Raw genomic sequence first — 27,621 nt, 5'->3', positions numbered from 1 at the left:
AAAACGTCGGTGTTTTTCGATTTTTATGACGTCAACATGAGCTCAAAAAGCAAAAGAGACAGTGAATTTTCTCGCGTTTCCTTCGGTGAATTTTTCTTTTGGCTCAGTTGTAACCACATACAATTCCTAAAAATACCCTATTTTTGTTAAAACACGTCAGAACTAATCTAACATATTTAGGAGAATGACAAATTACAGAATATTGGAAAAACCGTCTGAAAAACCTTGACTTTTTACCAATTCAAAATGTCAGGCAATATCATTTCCATGATGTGGCAAAGTATGAAAAAATTTTAACGGAAGGAAAGTATAAATATTACCGAGTTTAGGCCAAAATGAGGAATATATATCTGCCTGTCATTAGATAAGATGTTGCCATGGTAACGACCTTAATCCAAAAATTTACAACCCAAAAATAAGCCTTATTTTAACAGTAACCATACTGGTAAATCTCTACGGGGAAAACTTTAAGAGAAATTAACTAAGTTTCCTTTTCTAACTCGCGCTCTATAAATCATGCATGTCGTTTAAGGAGTAGTATTTCCTTTACCTTGGGCTCATATGTAAAGTATAGATAATCTTATGGATGCAAAGTGTAATTAAAATATTTTAACTACAGGCGATACTTGAAACTTCTTTAAAATGGCGCAAGCCTTCATGAATGCAATTTTAAACAATTTATAAACATCACAATTGCACGAGTTTTCATACGACGGTCACTCATTAATTTTGTGGTAAGAAAAATACCAATTCGAATGTATTAATTTGCAATGCAATTCAAATTGATTTAAACATTTACGAACAAATCTGCCTGTTCTCAACCAATCACAATGAACTAATTTCCTCAGCCATATAATAAAGTGAGTACTTGAAAGTATCATTATAATCTTCGTTGTTCGCAGCAACTTCACTTAGCTATGGGGTGTACAGAAGTTTTGATATTTTTCCTATTATTACAATCTACCTCCGTTTTTTCCACTAAAGAAACCTCCATATCATCTCGCTCATCATACTTTGAAGTTCGAGAAAATAAGCAGCTTAAGGGATACGTTGTCAAACGGTTTGATTCTCCCAGTTTGTTATCGTGCGGCCGGCTATGCATAGAAAACGCTTGGTGCACTTCTACAAACTACAAGATGTCATCCAAGAAGGACGGCAAAGGAACTTGTGAACTGAATAAGCACGACATCTCCCTCATCAACGAAAACACCAACTTTTATGATCAGCGGGGAGTCACTTTCTCTATGCTGCAAAAGGTAAATAGTATTATGCAATTTCGAATTTGAATTAGTCTACCACAAAAGTGGCATGCACCTTTAATTTTTCGCCAAACAAACTATTCCTCCTAAACGTTGAATCCAGCTTGTGCAATCGAGAAAAAGTAGTGACATCTTTAGGCTTGCTATTCCAGGCTTCCCAAAAAATTTTTCAGGGTTTTCATTTAATTTTATATTTCTTTACTTTACGTATTTCTTTTATTAATCAGGGATGTTTGCTCACGAGCTGCTTCAATGGAGGTTCTTGTTTGCCTGACAAGGAAAAGCAAACATTTTCATGCTCGTGCCTACCATCTTGGACTGGAGACAGATGTGAAGTTAAATTTGGTAATAATAACATGACCGTAATAAAACATAATTGAAAAGTTATTACATTTCATGACAATCATGGGGTTCTTGTTTTTACAAGTTTGATGAGGCTCTTCTGCCTCGGCTGCAAAATGTAACAAGCTCTTTGTCAAACGTCATCGCTGAAAAGTTGTATAAAGACAACACTGACAGTGTGAAACTCAAAATCAAAGCTGGTGTAAAGGTCAACTTTGGCACAACTTTGAAAAGTTTTTTTCCAACTGTTTGCCATTTGTATGAGGATTAAAAGTTATTAACTTTGAGTTTCCCATGCAGCTAAGTTATCCCTATCATTGAGATAACGCTAATTGTTCTAGTGACCATTAGAAGCTGAAAAACGAGTTACGTGAAAGGTTGCAGTACGCTTTCCTTGCTTAATTCCTAAATTAAACCAACCAATAGCCATGCGCGTATGTTGGTTACGCTCGATAAGCTAATAAATTGCTTCCTTCTTGTTTAAAATTTGTTCGTACCAACGCGTAATAATTTTAGAGCAAAATTGCTCTAAGTTTTGAGTATTTCTAAACTGAAATGTTCTCCTCTCCTATATTTAACCCGATTAGGTTGTCAGCAAGATTGGGTTCTTCATGGAAATTCATGTTACTACGTCAGATGCACTCCGACCGTCAAATGGAGGGACGCTCGAGCGATGTGTCAATGTCTGGGAGGAGACCTCGCTATAATCAGATCAAAAGATGAGAATAACTTTATTCTTGAGCTGTTGAAAAACCAAAAAACGGTACAAATAGAGAGTGCATGGCTTGGTCTTTACAGAAAAACTTTGGATGGAGATCCGTTTCACTGGATCGATGGCACTCCACTAGCGGGTCATTATTCTGCATGGGCAGACAACGAGCCAAATAACCCTAATGAGAAATGTGTCCAAATATATGCGGCTTCATATAAACCTGGAGAGTGGAATGACAAGCAATGCAGTTTGCCTGTCTCAGAGCAGAGTGGAGCTCCGGTTGTCCTCTGTCAAAAACGTCTCATGCGATCATAGTGAAGAGGCGACCATTTGGTTCTCACCCTACACACACACACACACACACACACGCACACACACACACACACACACACACCTGCCCCAGTGTTTCACTGGTGGGTCCGGCTTAAACAGTTTGTCAGTGTTAATACCTGTACCTAGAGGATAGAAAGCAGCTGTATAGAGCAACTGTTAAGGCGGCCATTTTGGCCTCTGGCCTCTTATCATTTAACTGTAAATGTGCCTGGTATGTAAAGTAAGCCGCTGTCGCAATCTGCATGCAATTTCTGCGTAGGAAATGAAGTTAAATAGCATATTTCATATTTTTTTCGTTTTTTTAAACAGCACTGTGTGTTAACATTTAGCCAAGTTAATATAGTAAAGTAACGTTAGTTAAAGTCTAGCATGATGCACTGTTATAATCAAGTAATACTAACTATTAATCAGGAAACTGATGCTAAAATTGTAAGTTGTTTTATGGTTGTTAAATTGTACGTTATGTTGCCACTGTATGTGGAGTTAGTATCGCAAGCACGAGCTCATCACTCCCATGCTAAGCCAATGTCATGGCACTTTTACACGCCGGTCTAGTTTTAGATTTTTTTTCCCCCGAAATAGGTCAGTACCGGTCTACATGAGCGCACATCGGTGAGGAAAAAAAATGGCTCTATTTTTTTAAGGTGGCTTACTACAGTTTTGATGGATTGCGAAAGTCCAACCTCTAACTGTTTTGAAACGTTCCAAGATGTTTTTTCTTTGTCTATTTACTGTTTGCTGAAGTCTTTTACCATTCTTTGTGAAACTTGAACAATTTAAACGTCAACAAATTGCCAAAATGAACGACCGAGTACCCAAGGAGAGACTGGGCACTAGCAGCTTAAATGACGTTTTTCTCAAAATCATTTAATTAGCGTGACGTTGTCACGCTACAGTCTCAAAACGTTCTCCACACCTCAAGTCAAATGTGAAAATTTCATCATGGGTTGCACGGTAGGTTTACGAGTAATCCTCGATCAAAGTGTGGCTTTTACACCCTTGGACGAGAATTGAATTGCGCATGCCTTATATTTAAGCGCGCGCTCATGTGACGCCATTTATCGCGTGTGAGAAAGCAAGGGTAAATTAGAACTCTTTTACCAGTTGTTTATCGACATTTTTTGTCATAGTTTATTGGTTCTAGTCTTAAACACATGTTTGAACGAAGTTTTAAACTATCGTTACGTAAATCAAGTTAAAAGTGACTTAACGCTTTTCAAGCGCTGAAGTGGTTTTCGTTTCTTCTTAGGGCCACTTGCGTCACTTTTGCACGCTCGACTTGTACTGACGTCTGGCAGGCAATTATGGCGCACGCTACTAAATCTCGGAAAAAAACTGTTGTAAGCCACCTTAATCTTTCGGTAAAATGATGACGTCAGTTAAAAATTAAGTACCTGCTTGAGATTGGTCACTAAGGTTCCTGCGGGGTCTGAATTCGCGGTAAATTCAAACTAAAAATAGATCGATTTGTGAACACGCCGTGACAGGAATATGGGGTAGTTGCACGCTCCTAGTGATGGGCTCCTGTCGCAAGTATAATGTTAGGGTTTTCAAAGCTGTTTCGGTATTGTACGTAATGTTACTAGCTATATATAGTGTAGGTAACATTTGTGTAAGTGACGTTATTGTTTCAAGAAAAAAGCACATGTACCAGCTGTCGAGATCGCGTTTTCTGTCATTGGAAGAGCTAGAAATGGTTCAGATTTTTCTTTGTCAAGATTTTTTATGTTGGCGTGACAAAGTTTAAGTTGTACGCATGAGTACTCGCGCCTTTGGATTTAGAACGCATTAATTAGCAACTGCCTTGTCTGAAATGTCTGACTTTAACTAAGTTTAACTAGTAAAGATGACAGTGATACGAGAACTTACGACAGCGCCTGTTAAACGATGGTCGCCGACCACCAGCGACAATCAACCACCAGCGAACTGATTACACTGACCGAAATCGACCAATTATGCATGTCGTCTTACGGAGTCGAGTCTTTTGTTTTACCTTGCAGATTTTAGACCATCTCGCAAATGTATTAATAGGCTAGACACTGCACAGTAAATTACAAATTCTTAAATAAATTTGCCTGATGTTTTTCCGTCATTTTACAAAGCGAGTAATTTGACGTTTCACTATAATCCTCGCTGCTCGGACCAACTTTTGTTAGCCATGGGGTAAACAAAAGTTTTGATAATTTTCTTATTACAATCTACCGCCGTTTTCTCCGCCGAAGAAAAGTTCATATCTTCTCGTTCGTCATACTTTGAATTTCGAGAAAATAAGCAGCTTAAAGGATGCGTTATCAAACGGTTTGATTCTCCCAGTTTGTTATCGTGTGGCCAACAATGTATGAGAAACGCTTGGTGTACTTCTACAAACTACAAGATGTCATCCAAGAAAGACGGCAAAGGAACTTGTGTACTGAACAAGCACGACATCTCCTCCATGAACGAAACGCCAACTTTCATGATCAGCAGGGAGTTACTTTCGTTATGATGCTAAAGTTAATTAATATGTGGTGATTAGTCTACCACAAATGATATCTTTTCACCAAACGACTAAATAAGTCCTGTTTAATGTTGAATACGGCCCATGCAATTGAGAAAAGTAGTGAGATCTTTTGGATTGCTATTGCAAGCTTCTCTCAAACGGTTCTCACGGCTTTTTTTAATTCATATTATATTGATATTTCTTTATGTTACCCATTTCTTTTTTTAATCAGGGATGTTTGTTCACGAGGCTGCTTCAATGGAGGTTCTTGTTTACCTGACAAGGAAAATTGACCTTTTTCATGCTTGTATCTACCACCTTGGACTGGAGACAGATGTGAAGTTAGATCGGGTAATAATTACATGACCGTAAAAAAAAAACAAAAAAAAACCAAAAAAAAAAAAAACACAATTAAAAATTAAAGTAATTACTTTCCGTGGTATTCGTGGCCTTGTTTTCACAAATCCTGTCAGTCTCTAGCCAAAACTTTGCACCGGCTTCAAAATGTGACAGACTCTTTGTCAAAAATGTCATATAACTGAAAAGTTGTATAAAGAAGCGATCAGAATGAAAATCAGAATATCAAAGCTGATTTCAAAGTCAGTTTTCGCACAACTTTGAAAAGCTGTTTTTGCACCTGTTTACCATTTGTGTTAGGATTAAAACAAACTTTGAGCGGTTTCCCCCACATCCCTAATATTAAGATACTTTGTTCGATTGACTTAACAGAAAAGCGCGTGAGGTCAAAGAGAACGCTACTTGCAATCTGTGCGCATTGCTTTGCGTCGTTTTTATAACCATGCAAACAAAAGGGTGCGTGTTGTCGGCTCTGATTGCTCAGCCAATTAAAATGTTTCTTTAATTTCCCATTTGAAATTTGTTTCATAGTCATTTCCAGGTCACATGTTAATTGCTCTAATTTTCGTATAGTTCTTCTGACTGAAATATTTATACTCCTTTCTTGTATTTAACTCGATAAGGTTGTCCGCCAGATTGGGTCCATCACGGAAATTCATGTTACCACGTCATCGACACTCCGACCGACGAATGGAGCACCGCTCGATCTACTCGCCAGAATCTGCGAGGAGACCTCGCTATAATCAGATCACAAGATGAGAATAACTTTACTCTTGACCTGTTGAAGGAGCAAAAAAAAGTAACATTTTATGGTGCATGGCTTGGTCTTTACAGAAATCCGTCGGCTGGAGATGCGTTCTACTGGATCGATGGCACTCCACTAGCGGATCAGTTTTCTGCATGGGCAAGCGGGGAACCGAATCACGTGAAAGAGAAATGTGCCCACATGTATGCAGTGCCGTACAGAATGGTGAAGTGGAATGACAAGGAATGCAGTTTGTCTGGCGCAGAAAAAAGTAATGCCCCAGTTGTTCTCTGTCAGAAGAGGCTCATGTGGTCCTGAGGCGACCACTTGTGGTTTAGGATATTGCACGAGGCGGCCGCTTGTGTTTTCATTGTGCATGGATGTAACAAGTTCTCGATCTTTGAAATCAATTGATAAGTCGGGGAGTATATTTTTAAGTGCAGATATTTTGAGTGTTAGTCTTTCCCCGAGATCTAATTCTCTGCTGTTCTTCTGTCTTGTATTAGCTCAGCCATTGAAGCAGCAATGTATATGTAAGTATGGCTTTCTATTGAGCCAAAAGTCGCCGAGCTTTTTGTGAATTTTCCATATTTTGGACTTAAAATCAGAAAGTTTTGGGAAAATGTGATGAACTTTGAACTTTGAACTTTAATTGTATTTTGTTTTCTGACATACAGTTACAATGGCTTGGCCCCGCAACTAGTTCCAGAACTAATCGAAGCGGGGGTAAGAGTTTATATTAAAAAGGAAAGAAAGAAAGTAACCATAATTTCAACAAAATTACAAAAGGTACAAATAAATAATAAGAAAAACTACAGGTAACCGAAAACAAAGAAAACCTCTGTATCAGTTGGGAGACTTCAATGCAGTCATCTTCACATTCTGATTTTAAGTCCAGAATCCTCCGATCATCACACTTATTACTTCTTAACCCCGCGAATTTTCACCTGAAGACGTATGGTCCTCGAGCTTTTGCTGTTTCCGCTCCTGAACTCTGGAACAGTCTACCTGTTTCTATCCGCTCATGTGACAATCTAAGTTCTTTTAAATCTAAATTCAAAACTCATCTTTTTAAGAAAACTTATTATTCTTAGCGATTTTTACTTTCTATTACTTTCTTAAATGCACATTGTTAATTATTAAGATTAGTACAGCTCATTTTGGCGAATTGTACAGCGCCTAGAGCAGGCTTGGATAGGCGCTATATAAATATTTATGTATTATTTATTATTATTGTAACGAATCAAGGAGTAGTTCCTCTTTTTTATTTCGGAATTTATTGATGTGGGGTTATACGGAAATAGTGCCTGAAACGTCGCCTTCTGGAGAGGTTGATCCTCAAATTACACGCTTTTAAAATGTTGGAGTTTGCGGGATGATTAAAGAGTATATTTTGCTCGCTTTCGCCAGGCTGTCGAATATGTCGAGTGAGGCCTATGTTCTCCATTGGAATAACTTAAATGTAGTTAAGAGTTAACTTAAGATCAAAGTCGGTTAAACTGCTACTTATTTGCTCTTGAACAATGAAGAAACACTACATAGACGACATACAAAGTGGAATACAAACATTAATGGCTCAGTTAGTTAATTTCCCACGAATATAAATTTTAGCCGTAAAGTTTCCAACAAAAATTTTTAAAATAAGAAATATTGCCGCCAGCATTTTTAACGAAAACCGACGATTACCGACCATTCCCGAGTTGATTACGCCGAAACAAATCAACCAATCATGATGTCGAAAGGAATTGTATTACCATATTCGCCACGGGCTCAAATAAAGTAAAGTTTCCGTTAAGTAAAATTACATGACACAAACTTCGAGGCCAGCACCCACACGGCTTAACAATGCCAAGTATACTGTTTTTAATACTTTTACTGTTTCAAACTTTTGCCGTTTTCTGCGCTGAAGAAAACTTTGCGCCTCGTCGTTCATCGTACTTTGCTATGCGAGAAAATAAGCAGCTTAACGGATACGTTGTGAAACGGTTTGATTCTCCCAGTGCGGCCAACAATGTGTGAGGAACGCTTGGTGTATTTCTACAAACTACAAGATGTCATCCAAGAAAGAGGGCAAAGGAACTTGTGAACTGAACAAGCAGAACATCTCCCTCATCAAGAACGACACCAACTTTCATGATCAACAGGGAGTTACTTTCTCGATGCTGCTCATGGTAATTACTTTAAAGTGATTTTAGATTTTTGAGCTAGTCCAGCAATAGTTGTATCTTTCTCGCGAAACGAAAACACTCCTCGGTTATGCAAAGAGATAAATAAAGCCAATTTATTTGAGAAACTGACTATTTGCAAGGTTTGGTCAATTATTTTCACCACTGATGAATCTCATTAATTCTTTTTTCTACATTTCACCAGCTGTTTTAATGGAGTTCTTGTTAGCCTGACAAGGAAAAACAAACTTTTCCATGTGTTTGCCAACCGCCTTGGACTGGAGAAAGGTGCTAAGTTAGCTTAGGTAAAATTAATAGTGACTTAATTAAATTAGTAATACGTGTACTGATCATGAGTCCTAGCTATAAGGGACCTAGATCAATTTTTATTTTGCTGCTATTTCAAGTGAAACCTTTAGGAGTACTTTTAGCGCTACTATTAGTGCCATCTGAAAAGTCATCATTTTTATTTTACTGCCACCTGAGGTGGAACCGTTGTAGCCAGTTTAATTAAGTGTCAGTTTTAGAGCCACTTTTAGTGCCAATTTTAGCGCCACTTTTAGTGCCAATTGAAAAGTACCTTAAAGAATCACCGTTAAAGTCAGTTTTAATGGGTGAGGCAGCTGCTTTTAGACTGATAGATGTAGAACATGATCCAGTGGATTTCATTTTCACATGATTTTTCTTGTTGCAGAAATACTAAACCACAGATGGCGAATTAAATATGCAGAAATTAATGTCAAATGACCATTTTTGCAGGGGGTCCCCGCAAGTTGAAGGGAATCAAATATCTTGACCAGCTTTTTTGCCACAATCATACACTCACCAAACCCAACATTTGTGCCAAGTTAGAGCGAAATCGGTGATTTGAGCTGTATCACTTATTGCCTGGTTTTCTCATGGACGCACTCTTAAGAAAATACTGAAATCCAACATGGCGGGTCAAATGACGTCATTTGACATCATATCATGTTATAACCAACAGCAACAGAAATGGTATCATCTTGTAGAGAACGCCCAGGGCTATCTAAGGGACTGTGCAATAATTACCTGGAGAACGAGGAGGGGGCGGGGTGGAAAATGGGTGAAATATGCCCCAAAACTAAGTCATACCCCCCTCTCATTAAGAAAAATTTAATTTCAACCCCCTCACATAATGATAATATTAAGGCTACCCCCCCTGTAAAATAGTCTCCTCCCATTGATTCCCTCATACCTAGTTTACTTGTTGGAGTTCTTCCTCTGGTGCAAACATAACTTGAAATGACTCGGATGTCGAAGAGTCATTAAAGAGTCATCAGAATCACTGGACTCTGAGCTTGTGTCGTCTTCGCATAAATTGGGAGATTCCTCATCTTCTGCAGCATCTCTGACACTAAGGTTTCCGCGTGCGTAGGTGAGAACTCGATCAATCAACTCAGCCTTGCTTCCACCTATCGTAAGACCTTTTTGCTTTAGATACATTTTCAGCTGCTTGTTCGTAAGCGCTTTTACATTTTTTTTCAATTGCCCAAGAAATAAGCGGAAGAGTGTTCCTTTCTCTTACTCTTTTTTTGGCTTTTGCATCGAGGAACTCAAGGTGCTGTACATAACTTTTACATGCAGTTTCGTCCATGTTGTACTGGGAACATACCTTTTGCAAAGACCTTTCTTCAGAAGAGGGCAATTTTCCCTTGTTGAACAGTCTCTTTATCTGGACACTTAGCTTGGGAGAAACTTGTCGATCTGGTTTCCAATGGACTTTGCCGTAGTGAATGGTAAATACTTTCCAGGCGAAGTAGCATCTAGGGTTGGAACTGGAGAACGTTGGACAGGAACACCTCTTGTCCAACCTTCATTAAGGCATCCATCGCATGTTGGAGTGCAGGAAAACTTAAGGTACTCAAGGAAGTACTGCCCCTGACGAGCATGGTCATCTTTTAATTTCTGAAGCTTTTCAAACAAGGCATTCCCACACATATTGTAAGTTCTGTTAATACTGTAAGAAGAGTAAGTATTTCAAGCTGTGCTAGGGTTTTGTAAGCTATTTCGCCATTGCAAGTAATAGGCAATATTACTTGCTAAATACAAGTGTAGGCAATATTTGTATTGTAAGTAACGTTATTGTTGCAATAAAAAAATGCTAAGGAACATGTATCAACTGTCGAGGCCTTATTTTCTTGCACTGGAACTGAAGGCCAGGAAACGTTAAGATTCCTCATTTCGTCGTTTTTTTTTTTGCGAAAATATATCCTTTATTGATACACATAAACCTATATACAATGCAATGCAATAAACTACAATTTTAACATTTGCAGAATTAATACATTTATAAGCTATAGTAAATAAAAATAAAGAGAGATTTAATAATAATAATGACTTAAAAAGAGAGTAGACCAAAGCAGGAGCCTGTTATTTTCGGGCCAAATAAAAATATCGCAGCCACCATACCTAACCGATTTTGCTGAAATTTGGCATGCAGTCTTGTTTTAGGGCCGTAATTACGAAATGGATGTTAAAAAGTTCCAGTTCTTTCTACCTTGGAAAATATCGAGAACGCCTATTTGGAGTGACGTTGGCGGCCCGCCAATATGTAACGGATCGAAGAAGTTCATCTTACTTAAGTGCTGGGTCTACCATCGCCTTTTACGAAATTTCTGGTTACAGGGATGAAGAAATATCTTTCTTTTGTATTTATAAAAGAACTATCCGAAAAATGTTACAGTTTGACCAACCAATGGCCAAGAAATTCGAAGGTAATTTTCGTCGCTTCGAATAGTCACAAATTTACTACAAATAAGAAGGCTGATATCTCCAATGTTATCTCGTTTGATGTTATGGCTGTGTCTAGTTTTGAACAAGTTAAATTAATAGCGATGACATTAATACAAAAATTAGTTTACCGAATGGAAAATAAGAGCACCTGTTAAACGATGGTTGCCGAAGACAACCGAACACCACCGAACTGATTATACCGACTGAAAACGACCAATCGTTCACGTCGTCTTAGGGAGCCGAGTATTTCGTTTCATCATCAGGGCTCAAATGAAGATTACAGGCCATCTCCCAAATGTTTTTATTTGTAGTGAACTGCAAAATAAATTAAAAATTTACGAATAAATTTGCCTACTTTCCGCCTATCACTATGAACTGATTTCTCAGTTACATAATACAGCGTGTAATTTGACATATCTCTACGATATTAAGAATATTATAGTTCCCGTCAACTTTTCTTAGCGATGGGATTTACGAAAGTTTTGTTATTCTTCCTGTTACAATCTACCGCCGATTTCTCCACCGAAGAAAACCCTATATCTCGTTCATCATACTTTGAAATTCGAGAAAATAAGCACCTTAAGGGATACGTTGTTAAAAGGTCTGACACTCCCAGTTTGCTATCGTGCGGCCAACAATGTATGAGAAACGCTTGGTGTACTTCAACAAACTACAAGATGTCATCCAGGAAGGGCGGCAAAGGAACTTGTGAACTGAACAAGCACGACATCTCCCTCATCAACGATAACATCAACTTTCATGATCAGCAGGGAGTCGCTTTCTTTGTGAAGCTGAAGGTAATTTGTATGAGGTGATTTTGGATTTAATCTAGCCTACCACAAATGACAGGTTTTCGCCAAACGGCTGAATTATATATTCCTGTTAAGTGTTAATTCTGGCCTATGCAATTAAGAAAAGAAGTTATATCTTAGGGATTGCTACTGAAATTTCATCTCCAATGGTCCTCAGGGTTTTCATTTAATATATATTATATTTGAATTTCTATATGCGACGGATTTTTCTTATTATTAATTAGGGATGTTTGTTCAAGAGCTGCTTTAATGGAGGTTCCTGTTTGCCTGACAAAGAAAAGCAAACGTTTTTATGCTCTTGTCAACCACATTGGACTGGAGACAGATGTGAAGTTAGATTGGGTAATAATTACATGCTGTGCCTCAGTTTAAATAGCGGTAAAACACCAGTAAAAAGTATTTACTTTCCTTTGTAATCATGCTTCCTTGTTTTGACAAATCTTCTCCGTCTCTAGGCGATCTTTTGCGTCGGCTGCAAAATATGATAGGCTCTTTGTCAAAACTGTCATGTAACTGAAAACTGAAAAACCCTAGATCGAACAGACAGGGAATGCAGTTTTTCTGACGCAGGAAAGAGTCAAGTCCCAGTTGTCCTCTGCCAGAAAAGGTTCACGTGGTTATGAGGTGAACACTTTGGTCGTCACCTGGTTTAAAAGCTAAGCAAGAAATTTGTTTGCCTTAAACAAACTTTAAGCTTCTATACTAGCATTTGTTGTATAGACAAGAGTATTTTACTGGAAAATACACCACTCGTAAATTTATACGAATTTAAGTTCTGCGTAGTCTGAGGAACGCGAACAATGGCAGCTGATTTGTCGTATTCTCATTTGGAATTGAACGCTGTCAATGCATATTTAGCCTGAGCACGTTTTTAGAGCCAATGGCTCACTCAATCCTTCTAGACAATTGCAAATTTTGCTGGTAAAATATATATTCATTTTTGATTGGGCGTCGTCCTCGGCGTCGTCGTCGTCGTTGCTTGAGCTCCTAAATAGGGAGTTTTAGCAATGATGACGGCAACGCCGAGGACGACGCTTTGTTAAAAATGGATTTATATTTTACTTTCGAATGTCGCAACTGTGTAGATCTGTTCAGTACGCCTATCGTTCTAAAAACTTACTCAGGATAAATACGCAAAGACGGCATTCAATTTTAAAGGAAGATACGAAAAATTAGTCATTGTGGTTCACGCTCTCCAAAATACGAAGAACTTGGTCACTTCACGTTCCATTAGGGAGCTTAAGCAAACCACGACGACGACGGCAACGTGAACGTCACAAAACAAAAGGTTTAATTAGCAAAACAATAGCTGTGCACGTGCGTTATAAATCGTTGTACATTTCTTTGCCGTCCTCTGCAAAACAACAACGTGAAACGACCAAGTTCTACGTCGTCTACGAAACGTGGACGAGGACGGCTAGTTTTTCGTATTTCCAGTTGGAATTTGAACGCCGTCGTTGCATATTTATCTTAAGCACGTTTTTAGAGCCATTGGCGTACCCAACAGATCTAGACAATCGCGTATTTCGTTTGTAAAATATAAATTCAGTTTTTACTAGTCGTCGTCCTCGAAGTCGTCCTCGCCGTTGCTTAAGCTCCCTACTATTTTGCAGAGGACGACTAAGAAATATTTACAACGCACGTGCACAGCCATTGTTCTGCTGGTTAAAACGTTTGTTTGGTGACGCTCTCGTTGCCGTCGTCGTCGTGGTTTGCTTAAGCTCGCCATAAATTTTAACACGAGAAAATAATTTAAAATTCAATTTCATGCCACCGTGTAATTTTTATTTTATTCCATACATAAACTGACGTTTTGCACAAATGACTGTGAAAAAGCGGGAAATGACGTCATCAATATCCTAACTAGTGAGGACATAGATAATACGACACTTGGGTCCCGGATGTAGTTTCGTATGAATTTTACGTATGAGTGGTGTATTTTCCAGTAAAACACTCGTGTCTATATAATAAAAACGTTATTTCATGTGATTTCTTAACTGAGGTATACACTAGTTCCACAGAAGGAAGACAGAGACAAGATACTGTTGCTGATTCGTAATTTTTAGGTTTTATAGATCTGATCAATTTATTGTCCAAGACTTTCTTTATTGTGTATATACAAAGCGGTTATAACTCTTGAGTGAAACAACAACGCAAACTAGTATATTTTGTTTATTGAGCCAAAAGTCTACTTTTTCTTCGATTTTCCATATTTTAGACTTGAAATCAGAAAGGTTTTGGGAAAAGGAGATGTAGTTTCTAGGTGTGGACTTTGAAAGAAAAGGCGCGTAATACCAACTAGTGAGACAATCTCAGATAGTGCAGAGCGCAATTGATAGCTCTGATATAGTAGTCCCATAAGTACTCACCCCTGCTCGGTTCACTTCCGGTTTGTGTCTACCTTGGTAGTCTGCTACGGCTTTTCCCCTTTGCAGTGTGTATGTTTCAAGGTTGTATTTTCATTCAAGGTCCAAACATTACGCACAAATTAATTACTACTGGTGCTTTAAGTTGATTTTCGTTCACTTTAAATTCAACAATACGCTGAAGCAGCAAACGTGACAATTTAGCTCTTCACGCCAACTTTGTAACTTGATACTTTTGTTTTCCTCGCAAAGCCATGTAATATGAAACCCCTGTTTTCTCCAAAACATACGGAAGATGTCCTTGTTTTTTGGAGATAAATGAAAGAAAGTTAAATATCTGATGTAGTGATGAAGAAACGGAACAGAGACGATGTTTTACTAAAAATGCAAATTTTTACCGATGAACAAGAACTAATTTAATTATCAGATAGTCACGAAATACCACTTTCTTTTTCTGTTGCCACCTTTGTTGTTAACAATAAAACAATTCAAAATTAACACACAACGATATTGATGGCTGAGAAGCTTTTCAACGAAAAGTATTGAAGATAAACAGCGCTACTTGGCCGATATGAATGAGTCTCCTGAAAGACTGATTAAATTAATTTGAACTTTCATTAGGTGCCACGGCGTCCGCAGCAATATTTGAGCATTTTCCTGGTTTCTTTTGTTACAAATTTACAATTTGCGGAGTATTGAAGCCTTTAACTTGAGAACTTTTTGATCTCTCTTACAGACACAATTAAGGCAAGAAATAAACAAGTCGCTAAGGAGAAGCAATATATTTGAACCCTGACAAGCACACTATTGTAGATTGAAAACAGCAGATGATATTTGTTGAACCGACCTGTTTGTAATTCTAAAAGCTACGCAGCCACAGTAACGTTTCACTTTTGCAATAAAAAGGGACAATTGGCGCTACCTGAAAAATAACTGCCGTCCTTGGTCACATGACACGATATATAAAATACTGCGTGTGAAGATAGTGTATAACACTAACAATGCTAGAACGCATGCGTCTTACATGTTGAGCTCTACCATAAGGAAAACCTTTCAACATTTGTGCGTGATTCCGTATGCAATGTATCCTTCACCTAATATAGAAGCCACGAACCCTAACTAATCTACGCATGCGTTTAGGGTAAATTAGTTTTGTTCTAAGAAGAATGGTACCACAAGGAGAGCGAGGGGTTACCTGAAACAAATATATAGCTTAGCGATGTTCAAAGTTAAGCGACGGCGATGAAATGTGTTTTACGTAGAGTACACATGTACCTTTCCCACCCTACTCCCACTACTTCCTTGCCTCTAGACTAATTAATTAATTGAAATTAATTAATTAAACAAACATTAAAGTTTACACCTTAGCGCCATAGGGCCATAGTGCCATAGCGCCATAGCGTTATAGCGCCTTAGTTCCTTAGCGGCAGGCAACCCCCATAACCATCCCAATAGTGCACTCTGCACTAAAAAGGAAATTCTGTTCAGGTCATTGTTTCCCGTGAACAAATCAAAGAACTCTGAATAATAAATGTATGAGGTTACATGGAATTGTGCCTGAAATATCGCGCTCTGGAAAGTTTGATCCTCGAACTACACGCTTTTGAAACGTTGGAGTTAACGTTCGCGGAATGATTAAAGAGTATATTTGGCTTGCTCTCGTCAGGCTGCCGAGTGGATAGAGTGAAGCTCGTGTTTTCTCTTCAGGGACAACTTAGATGTAGTCAAGAGTTCACTAAAGATCAAAGTCAGTTAAACTGCGGCGTAAATAAGGGAATAACATTACGTTTTTCGGGAATATTGTGTCATTTGCGTGACACTACAAGGGCGCAAATATACAATATTCCCGAAAAAAGTCATGTCATTAACACTATTATCAATATGCAAGACCAGATGATTTCAAGAACGCGAGTTTTAATAATACAAGTGAATAAGGATCTCAAAATCACTTCAAATCATCCTGTAAATGTTGATTCAACAAGCTATTAAAGAATCATCACAATCCAGTGAGCTTCTTAAAAATTACAGGAAAAAATGGTGAAAATTGTCTAAAAATAATAGACACTTCACAAAGCTATCTGTGAGAGTACGAACACCTGTGAGAGTACTTAGTGTTAGTGGTTGGGCTTTTTCATTTCCGATTTGACTTCAGTACAGAATTTCGAAGCTTAAGTAATTCATTTAGCCTGATGTTACACAATAGGCCACTTTCTATGAACTAAATTCAGCTTGACAGTGAGGACTAGAGGACAAAAACAAAAGAAATGAATAAATATGCCCTTCAATAGGCCACTTTCGATATATTAAACTTCAGCTTGATTGTGATCGAGGTCTAGAGGACACAAACAAAAGAAATGAATAAACATGATCATTCAATTTCCTTTTGTTTGTGTCCCCGAGGCCTCGCTGCCAAGCTGAATTTCAACCCTTGGACGTACAAGCTAACTCATACCCCCACTGTGATACAAGGGGAGGGGGAGGGGGGTGGATAGAACCCCCACCTCTTGGTTTTCGTTCTGTTAAGGCAGAGCGAAATAAATTTACATTTATTAGATAGCCCTGAGCTTGCTCTACAAGATGATACTAGAGTTTATTTTTGGTCAGACCTACATTAAATTTGATGGTTGCCACGGCAACGTCAAAAATGATAGACACACAACTGATATATCGAAATTTCCACAGAGAATAAAGGAACAGCTACTGAAAGTTTAAGCCCCTTAGAGTAAATCGTTTTTTCAAAACCTTGAAAAAACCTTACGGGGGGGTGGCATCCACCCCCCTCCCCCCTTGTCTTTTCCCTTTGTTTGTGTCCTCCAGGCCTCGTAGCTAAGCTGAATTTTAATATATCGAAAGTGGCCTGTTCCCTTTGTTTGTGTCCTCTAGGCCTCGCTGCCAAGCTGAATTTTAATATGTCGAAAAAAGTCTAGTCCCTGAATTTTAAAATATCGAAAACAGTCTGTAGAAGTCAACGTTCAGCTTTCGTTTGTCGTATCATTTCTTGATTTTTTGATTCCCAACAAAGTGGCTCTCCGTATTTTCCACCCGAGCCTTTGCTTCCAATTTGTCCAAATCCTTAAGCCCCAAATTTGAGTTTTGACCACTAACTTCTTCCATTACTTCAGTTTTCGTTCTGTGACGATTCAACGACTGAAAAAATTGCAGTTTAAAGGCTGAGTTTCGCAAGTGAGTGGTTTTCCAGCGTCAACTTTACGCTTACTCTAATTGGCTAAAATCTAATTGGTGATAATGACTCGGAGTCCGCCGCCAGTCACTATTACCATATTTCGCATGGGCGCAAATGTAGTGAAGTATCCGCTAGGTAAAATTATATGTCATGAAGTTCAAATTCAGCACCTACATGGGTTAATAATGCCGTGCACAAAAGTATTGATATTTTTCCTGTTTCAAACTTCTGCCGTTCTCTGCGCTGAAGAAAACTTCGCCTATGATCGTTCATCTTACTTAGCTATGCGGGAAAATAAGCAGATTAAAGGATACGTAGTCAAACGGTTTGATTCTCCCAGTTTGTTATCGTGCAGCCAACAATGTATGAGAAACGCTTGGTGTATTTCCACAAACTACAAGATGTCATCCAAGAAGGACAGCAAAGGAACTTGTGAACTGAACAAGCACGACATCTCACTCATCGATGACAACACCAACTTTGACGATCAGCTGGGAGTCATATTCTCAATATTGTTAAAGGTGATTTTAGGTTTGAATTAGTTTGCATTAACAGTATCTTTCTCTCCAAACCAAAATATTCTTGTTCCAAGATAAATCCGGATAAATAATTATGAAACTGAAGCGCTGACCATTGCAAGATGCGCTCAAAAATTTTCAAGGATTTAAGGATTTATAGTTTTACGACCGCCCGCGCGCTGAGGACGAAAGCGTTAAACCCTGTCCAAACGGGAAATGTTGTTGATCAAAACACGATCGATCAAACATTGACCAAAGATTTGAACGTTGACAAACATTTGATCAAACGCTGTAAAACGTTTTGTTCGTTCGGACGGTGATCAAACATATTTGATACTGTTTGGCCACTCAATAAAACATCAACATGTTTGGTCACCAAACAATGCTTGATAGCGTTTGATCGCCAAACATTTCCCGTTTGGACAGGGCTTTTGTAAACTGCGTGCGCTGAAAGGTTTCTTTGGTAAATTTTGGCAGACTGTCAAAAAACTATTTTACTTTTATAAGTTGGAGATCAGGGAAACATATCTGATCAGTTTTTCCACAGCAGGAAAAGACTAAATTTGCGACAAGAATAAAAAAAAGAAAAAAAGAAAAAAGAAACGAAAACAAGACCAGTATTTTGGTGTGTGTTTTGGTGTGGTGTATCCTGCTGGATTCGATGTGCTGCGAAAAATTTTGAAGATTTCGCTAAGGGGAAGTCAAGAAAAGCACGAACAAAGCGAAACAAACGTTGAAAAACGCATTTGTTTAGGCACTTTTTATTCAAGACTAAAAGCCATGTTGTTAATTAACAGAGATTATTGAGAAGCATCATTCCACCACTGCTTATTGCATTTGATAAGTTTGAGGGAACAGAGTGTAAAAACGAATTTAAAAACAGCTTTTAAAATATAACACTAGTTCGCGCAACGCGATAACTGATTACCTATAGCGCTACCTTAATTAATTTTGCCTTTCTTTCTTTTTCGGTAATTTTTTTGTTATTATTTAGGGATGTTTGATCAGCAGCTGTCTCAATGGCGGTTCTTGTTTGCCCGACAACGAAAAGCAAACCTTTTCCTGTTCCTGCCAACCAGCTTGGACTGGAGACAGATGCGAAGTTGAATTAGGTGATGATAACTTAATTGAATTAGTATTCCTGAGCTCAAATCTTTTTAATTTTACTGCAACTAAAATTAAGCGGCGCGTTTTGTTGTCACGGTTAGTGTCACTTTAATTACCTGTCAGTTGCAGTTTCGCCGTAAGTGCTATGTTATTTTTATGCCTCTTTTGTTACTCGAACGTTATTAGAGGCAGCGTCATGCATCGGAGGCTTGCCATGTGCAAACTACTTGACTGTCGTTGAGCTCTGTCGTCACGAGCTTGAAACCCGGGGGAGAGACTCCCATGGGAAAAGGTCCGTGATTACGGTAGTCTTGCTTAGGGGTCAAACACGCATTCAGGTCTCACCTAGGGCAAACAGGACGAAACGCCAGTACGTAGACTTTTGAATATTTTGTTTTCAAGGTCACAAGAATATTTCCCCAATGTTCGAATATTTCTAAACGGATATATATATATATATATATATATATATATATATATATATATATATATATATATATATATATATATATATATATACATGCTCCTTGTGTTTAACCCGATTAGGTTGTCCAAAAGATTGGGTCCTTCATGGAACTTCATGTTATTACTTAATCGATACTCCGACCGACAAATGGAGTGACGCTCAAATGACTTGCCAGAATCTGGGAGGAGACCTCGCCATAGTTAGATCAGAAGATGAGAATAACTTTATTCTTGAACTGTTAAAGAAGCAACAAACGAAAACATTTTGGGGTGCATGGCTCGGTCTTTACAGAAAATCGTCGGCTGAAAATGTTTTCTACTGGATCGATGACACTCCACTAGCTGGTCAGTATTCTGCGTGGGCAAATGGAGAACCGAACAGTGTTAATGAGAAGTGTGTCCACATGCTGGCGACCTCGTACAAACAAGGAAAGTGGAATGACAGGCCCTGCAGTCTCGGAGACGAGAGTAGAGCCCCAGTTGTTCTCTGTCAGAAAAGCTTCATGTGAGGTGACCCGATTTGGTCCTCACCTGGTAAAAAGGCCGAGCAAGAAATCTGTTCAATGTTTGCCTAACGACGTATCGGCTTCTATAGCTGCATGAAATGAATGTCATTTCAAGACTTTTTTAACACGACTTCGTTCGCAATATAATTACTGACTGACTCTTTTTATGTAGGACATAGGATGTTATAGTCATTTTTTTGTCCAAGATTGCGCACTTGTTTTTGAAATGTACGAGGTGATCGAAAGTTTGAGTCCGAGAATGAAGCCCTTGTGTGCGACCATTCAAATGAGGAATGCGCAATGCGCAATGAAGAATACGCAATATAATTACTGACTGACTCTTTTTATGTAGAACATAGGATGTTATCGTCATTTTGTTGTCCGAGATTGCGCTCTGGTTTTTTAAATGTACGAGGTGATCGAAATTTTGAGTCCGAGAATGAAGCCCTTGTGTGCGACCATTCAAATGAAGATATGCTATTCAGCTGTGCATTCATGTCGTACGGTTTATTACTTTGTCCAGGTTGGTTCCAACTTTACGTATTTGGAGGCAGCCCTAGTGTCTTATCTTTCAAATGAAAGCTATTGAGCATGTAGTTCGTCATTTGTCACAGTTTATTACGCTGCACAAAGATGGTCCTAACTGTTACGTCTTGAAGTCTGTTTTCGCTGTTGTTCGTTTTGAGAAAAGCTGTGAACCGAAGAGAAAGCTGATGCATTATGTACAACAGCTTAAAAAAATCTGATTGTTTGTTCCCCGATTCAAATGACGTACGGGTAAATAAAGTTTTTGTTTCTGTTGTTTCATGACATTTTTGGCGCTGTTCTCGTGGCTCGCTTACAAAGGTCCCGAATTGTGTTTGAAGGATTAGACGAAATACCCTCTCAGTGCAAGTGCGATTCTCAATATGATGGTGATGCTACACTGAGCCTGGACGTCTGAGTTAGGAATAGCTTGGTCTGTATGTATGCAATTCAAAGGATAACTTGCGTTAACGTCGATAACCGACATTTACTGACCATTCCCGAGTTGATTACGACGATCTTAAGAAATTTAATTACGATATCCGACACGGGCTCAAATATTATTAAAAGTAAAGTATCGGTTAAGTAAAGGAAATTGGTGAAAAACGACGCCATTAAAACTGAACTTCATGTTTGACTTTGAGTAATAGGGCATTCTTGGTAAAAATAGCGAAAAATGGGCAAAATTTTTTACCTTAGAGGGAGGGTTTTGGGGACATTTTCCTCTATATTTTTGTGGGCTTTATCTTTACAGTAGAGTACCCTAAGTAAAACATTGTTCCCATTGTCCCAACAACTCCGGAAATGGTAACATGAGCACGTTTCCGCCTCTGAGAAAGAGTGAGTAAGACTGAGTACTAGTAAGTCGCTGTTAAGCAAAAATGTACCAAATTTCGGTGAGCTATTTTGTGCCGTTACGGCTGAAAGGCAACTAAAAAGGCGTCTAACCTCCTTGGTCAAAAACAGGCCTCAAAAAGTATCGTTTCTTTCACAGCGAGCATTCGAAAATCCCACTTTGAATACATTGCTGATGCCCTCCGTGATGAAAACAGCGTCGTCACGTGACCTCTAGGATAGCAACGGGAGGATTTCTCATGGCAACTGACCACCGTTCCGTACTCACAAACGTCCTCGGTTAACAATGCTATGTCTAAAAGTTGTCACAGTAACATGTTTTCTGTTTCAAACTTCGGCTGTTTACTGCGCTGAATCAAACTTAGTGTCTAATCATTCATCGTACTTTTCTATGTGGGAAAATAAGCAGCTTAAGGGATACGTTGTCAGACAGTTTGATTCTCTCAGTTTATTATCATGCGGCCAACAATGTATGAGAAACGCTTTGTGTCAGACTTCTACAAACTATATGATGTCATCCAAGAAGGGCGGCAAAGGAACTTGTGAACTGAACGAACACAACGAAAACACCAACTTTGACGAGCAGTTGGGAGTCACTTTCTCGATGTTGTTAAAGGTAATTTGTGAAAGGTGGTGATTTTAGATTTGAATTAGCATGCATCAATGATGTACCTTTCTCTCTAAATCAAATATTCTTTTTAAAAGATAAATCTGGCCAAATAAAAGCAATTAGGAAACTGAAGTACCGACCATTGCAAGTTCCAAGATCAGGCTGCAAGATCAACTGGGAGACACTTTCTCGGTGCTTTTAATGGTAATTTTAGTACCAAATATATGATAAACTGACGCCACTTTTCGCTGAATTCAATTTAGTCGGTAACAGCTAGTTATTTCTCAAGAATTAGTCGTCAAGCGTCTTCTTCACCATTTCGTGGTATTTCTTCGGGTTTCTTTTTCCTTATCAACCGAAACACCAAATCCCAAACGCGTCAAGGCTTTACTTTCGCATCCTGTCTGAAAGTGATCACTATACTCTTACGTCTGTAGTTTTTGCAAAATTTAGAATTCGTACAGTCAGTCTGGAGAGCATGAGTGGTTTTCGCAAAAATAGCGCTAGCCCTCCCTATATGTGATGTGGAGCTTTGTATATTTCTTGTAAGAATATACAGTTTCAGTATACTTTCGCAGAACTTTAACGGCTCGCAAAGTAAATAACTATGATAAACAATAACGTACATTTATTCTCATCGACGAAAATGGGGTTCTACAATGTTTGTTATTTTAGTTTCTTCAATCACTCTCAGTGACATTTTACTAGCTATATAGTACTATTCCATGTTTGAATTTGTAAAAGTGTGTACCTCGGTAGTCCAAAAGCTCAGTTTAAATCAAATACTAAAGAGTTTCATGTAAATTTAAGAGCGATTTTCCGCGAAATAAATGACACCAAGGAGGAAATTTCAGAGAAGTACAAAAAGATAGACACCTTTAGAACCGATATTAGAGTTTTTGAATATCTGGCTCGTGCACCCGTCTTTTGGTTGGTTCAAGTTTTAGGTCCCGTCACTTGCAGTTGTACTCCAGGTGTGAAAATTCAATATTTTTAAGTAACGTTGAGAATTGACAGGAAGCAGAGTTGCTTTTGTTATTTCTGCTTTAATATTAGCTTGGGGGTTTTACAGTTTAATTAAACTTTACAATCTTTGATAGAAACCACTTTAGGGGCGTTTGAATCGGTCGCTGTTGGCTCATTACCTCGCGACAAATTATTGTAAATTCAGTGTTTTGGTTTAATTTTATCCCCATATATAAAAGTGAATGTAAACTTTATTATTTTTTTTTTTGAAAAAAGACAGTTTTGAATCTATGCTTGTGTTATTGTATTATTGTTATTAAACTCTCTCTGCTCTCAATTTTTTTGTTTTTCGTTTTATTTTTTCAGACATGTGTGATCACCAGCTGTCTCAATGGCGGTTCTTGTTTGCCTGACAACGAAAAACAAATCTATTCTTGCTCCTGCCAACCACCTTGGACTGGAGACAGGTGTGAAGGTAAAACGGGAAATACGTCCACCTTATTATATGGTTTTTGATGGATAACACGTAGAAATATCTTTTCTCGGCTCGGAATGACGTCACAGGGAATATTCTCTTTTTCTAGATTTAGCAGACTCTAAACTTTCCACGTGCAAAGACATTTATGAGAAGGATAACTCGTAAGTATGTATAGCATAGATATGTCGATTAAAACACGAACATGAACATGCCAGTCAAGAGAGCCTTTGGTAGAACATTTTTTTTGCAACTTACAAACCGTTACGGTACCTTACAAGTGAAGAGCAAATGTCTTCAATTTATTGTATAACTGAAAATACCAAATTGCAATTATAATAAACCAAATCGGAACAGGATCTAATTACAGTCAAACCAAGTGTAGCGTACCCTTCAAGATTACATTAATGAATTGATTATTTGAATATTGAACCCGCTAATCGTTTCAAGAATGTAATAATGAATTGATTATTTGAATGTTGAACTCGCTAGTCATTTCAAAAATCAACATTAACTTGATTTGTTTTAACATTAAACCCATTAGCCCTATTCTTGGAACGACTAGTGGGTTCAATTTTCCAATAATCAATTTATTATTGCATTCTTGAAACAACTAGCGGGTTGAATATTCAAATAATCAATTTATTAATGTAATCTTGAGGGGAACGCTTCACTTGGTTTGACTGTAACAATTAGATTATGAGCTCGAGATTTCTATGAGGTGATAGTTGAGGAGGCCGAAGGCTAATTGTTTTAGTAGAATTCTTATTAAAATTTACTTCAAATAACGGTTTCCAATTACTTCTTGACGTGTTGTTAAGTTTTGCGCCTGAAAAAAATTGCTTGGATTGAATTGTCATTTAAAATTGAAGTTGTGTGCGTGTGCATCAGTTTTTTCAATAATTTCAACTCTTTTAAAAGTCAAGAAACCGTAAATGTCCTTCGTTTAGACTTCTCAGGAATTTAATTATCCATTTGCATCAAAAGTTTTCTCCAAACTTCGGAAAAACGGAAAAAACGTCGTCATTTCCTAGACGACCTCCAACCACTGCAGACTAATGGCTGATAGTGTTTAACGGCTCGGCCAATCAGATTACAGCAGTTGCATTAGTATACTAGTAGAATTCTACTAATTATAGATAGTAAGAACCAAAACTGTAAGACTAACAAACTTTGGGAAATTAAAATTTTAAAAGAAGTATTTTAATGCTTCTTTTGAAATTTTAATTAAAATTAAAATAGTAAAATAACAAAATATGTAACTGAAGTTTGAAAAAGGACAATACAGCAATTCATCATTCACCACCGCAAATTCATTTCAAGATGAGGCTGGGCATGTAGATAAGACGCAGCCCCACAGATTGTGTACAATCGAACCTCCGGTTGCGACCACCTCTCGTAAGTAACAACCTCCCCTCAGCGACCAGTTTTCCAAAATATCAAAAGTTTCCAAATTAAATCACTATACTTGGAACCTCTCCACCTCTCGAAAGCGACTGCGACCACTTTTGAAGCTTAAAGTTTGAAATTTTCTTTTGTTTTTAACCTCCCGTGAGCGACCACTTGACAGATAGTAGAGCGGATATTGGATAATAACTTGTTGTAACATTAACGCAATCCTGGGTAGAAATTTCTCAATGGGAAGTACAAATTTTTTCTCGGAATTGACTTTTAAATCTTTCGACAACTAAAAGTTATTATATGGATTTAGGATGGCATTGGCGCATGGGGTCTCTGCAGCTACCATTTGCTAATGAGGCAAAAGTTTGACCCAACATGGTCTATAAGCTCTTGTAAAAGACCACCTCCCGTAAGCGCTTACTGGAGGTTCGACTGTATTGACAATTTACATAAGTCTCAATTAGCCCTCCAGATATTCTATAAAAATTCTTCCCAAGAACTTGCCGGATCAATCGTGTTTTTGGCAAGTTCATGTTGCCTCCTGTTTCAATGTTATATCAGCTTTCTGACCAGGTTCCTTTATTTCCCGGCCGTTTCAAGATTGCTTCACGTTTTTGAAAAGTTATTTCACGTCTACTAAAAGGTCATTTTGCGTTTTTGGCAGTTTTAGGCGTCATTTCAAAGTTATTTCGAGTCATCAGCTGACGAGGATATATATATATTTTCCTGTTCCCTCACCCTTGTCCAGATAACACGGGGCTGAACAGCTTAATAAGCACATGTGCTAGGGAATCTGAGATGTGGTAACTAATGTCCAAATTTACAAAGACTGTACGGGTACCATCGTTGACATGCGTTGCTAAGATTAACTTATCTTGCTAGGTCCAGACAGAACAAAGCCTACTTACTTGAGATAGGTTCCGAGAAGATTCCTGTGTTTTGTCGCATGAACAACCTTGGTGCATGTCGGGGAAGTGGATGGACGCTGGTTATGAAGATGAATGGCTCACAGGTATTTCCCAGTTCTATTTTACTATTCTCTATTTCAAGTCTTACTCTAACTCTTGCTATTACACTCTTACGTTATATAGATGTGTAGACTTCCACCTAGGAGCTTTTAGACAGTCACTGTAAACACTGTTTATTTAACATATCGTTTTACTGTGACTTGCTTTAGGAGCCCGCCAAACACAGCAAGAGTGTTAGGGACACAGTAAACACCCGCGTATAAGAATCTTTAATCTAAGAACCCGTTAAGCTAAAATCTTCACATGAGATCCATAGTAGCCTAAAACCTCAATACAGGTTATTATTTTCAATATATATTTTTTCTAATATAATACAGCGCATACAAAAAAGGTAACAAAACCTAGCCAGAACACTGGCAGTGTTATAAGGCCACAATGCTGTACTGTCAATACATGCATAGCTGTGCATCACATCCAACTGAGTGTATCAGTTAACCTTGTAAAACAGGGCACTAAAAATTAGGGACCTGATTAAGAACCTAGGTAGCCTAATTTCAGTGTAAACACCATTTATATAAGAACCTATGGAGGCTAACTTAAAAAAAAAACCTTGGCCGGTTCTTTTATGTAGGGTTTCACTGCATTTAATGCAACCTCACGGACACAAATGTCTAATTAGATATGTTTACTAAAATACAGAGAAACTTTCACTTTGATTCTGATCTATGGAGCAACAAAAATTCTTTCAACCTTGATGAAGGGAAGTTAGGGTTTAATACAAAAGAGACCAAGTTACCGACCTACTGGAACACTCCCTTCTCCAAGGTATGCCTTGGTACGAGGAACAACAACAAGATGAAGTACACTGTCATCGACAAACAAGCCAGTTCTCTGTATTCACTAATCGCAGACGGAAATTACCGCCCTACCTCGCTGGGTCGTGATACGTGGAAGTCGCTGATTGGTTCACAGGGTTCTTTACAATCCAGCTGCAACCAGGAAGGATTCAATGTCGTAGGTTCTGGAGAGATTTACCGTCCTAAAGCAAGAATAGGCATTCTTGGTAATAATGAAAACCACTGTAGAACCTGTGACTCTAGGATTGGGTTTGGTACGGGCGGGAAACAAGATGACTCCAATACTTGTGGAAATGAGACTTCTCATGGTTACGAACACACACACATCAAAGCCATGGGATTTATCTTGGTGTTGTAACAAAAAACAAAATGTCAAAACATTAAAAATTAGCGGGAGGGTTTTATTTCTCTTTTACGAAGCCGAACAGGTTACTACATTACGTACGTAAAGCACCTGGTCCAGTAAATAAGGATAAAAATAGTAATTGTTTTTAATAAAATTGCGTTTTGTCTTCGTGAACTGCTAACTTATAATGAAACGATCCTTTAGCTATGATATCGCGCCAAATACCACACAGTCTGTTTTCCTTATGACCTATACAAAAGGGTTTGGTTGGGGTTAACTGGCAACTCACAAATGACAACAACAAAAAATTAACTGACAGTTAGTAAATATCCTAAAAGTTAACTGACGACTGACATTTCTAGTTAGATTTACTGACAACTGACAAAAGGCTTAAGCCATTGCTATTCGTTTCAAATTCATCTAAAATAACTTTTTTTTGGGTAAGAAATAATATTCTTTTAATCTTTTTAGTTTAATATATATACTATTCGCGCTGTTTAGTCTGTTCTCAGAC

The 27,621-nt window shown here is 38.1% G+C and overlaps 2 protein-coding genes across 2 annotated transcripts; both read left to right on the top strand.

The window, feature by feature from the left end:
• Window positions 1-907: 907 nt before the first annotated feature.
• Window positions 908-4,716, top strand: LOC110042003 (C-type lectin domain family 4 member E-like). The gene is made up of 3 exons (XM_089294159.1): window positions 908-1,256; window positions 1,487-1,604; window positions 2,189-4,716. Exons 1-3 carry the CDS (start codon window positions 918-920, stop codon window positions 2,626-2,628), a joined length of 897 nt encoding a protein of 298 aa, XP_089150285.1. The 5' UTR covers window positions 908-917; the 3' UTR covers window positions 2,629-4,716.
• Window positions 4,717-11,596: 6,880 nt separating this feature from the next.
• Window positions 11,597-27,125, top strand: LOC110042005 (uncharacterized). Its single transcript, XM_089294592.1, has 7 exons — window positions 11,597-11,957; window positions 12,183-12,300; window positions 17,676-18,029; window positions 19,021-19,138; window positions 23,654-23,699; window positions 25,819-25,948; window positions 26,604-27,125. The coding sequence occupies exons 1-7, from the start codon at window positions 11,611-11,613 to the stop codon at window positions 27,117-27,119; spliced, it is 1,629 nt and encodes a 542-aa protein (XP_089150718.1). The 5' UTR covers window positions 11,597-11,610; the 3' UTR covers window positions 27,120-27,125.
• The last annotated feature ends 496 nt before the right edge of the window (window positions 27,126-27,621 follow it).

This window comes from Orbicella faveolata, unplaced genomic scaffold (assembly GCF_042242905.1).
Source record: "Orbicella faveolata isolate gen_17 unplaced genomic scaffold, um_ofav_v1 contig_25, whole genome shotgun sequence".
In the NCBI taxonomy this organism is placed as follows: Eukaryota; Metazoa; Cnidaria; class Anthozoa; order Scleractinia; family Merulinidae; genus Orbicella; species Orbicella faveolata.
Note: the sequence above shows the minus strand (reverse complement) of the source record. Positions and strands in the feature narration are given on the sequence as shown.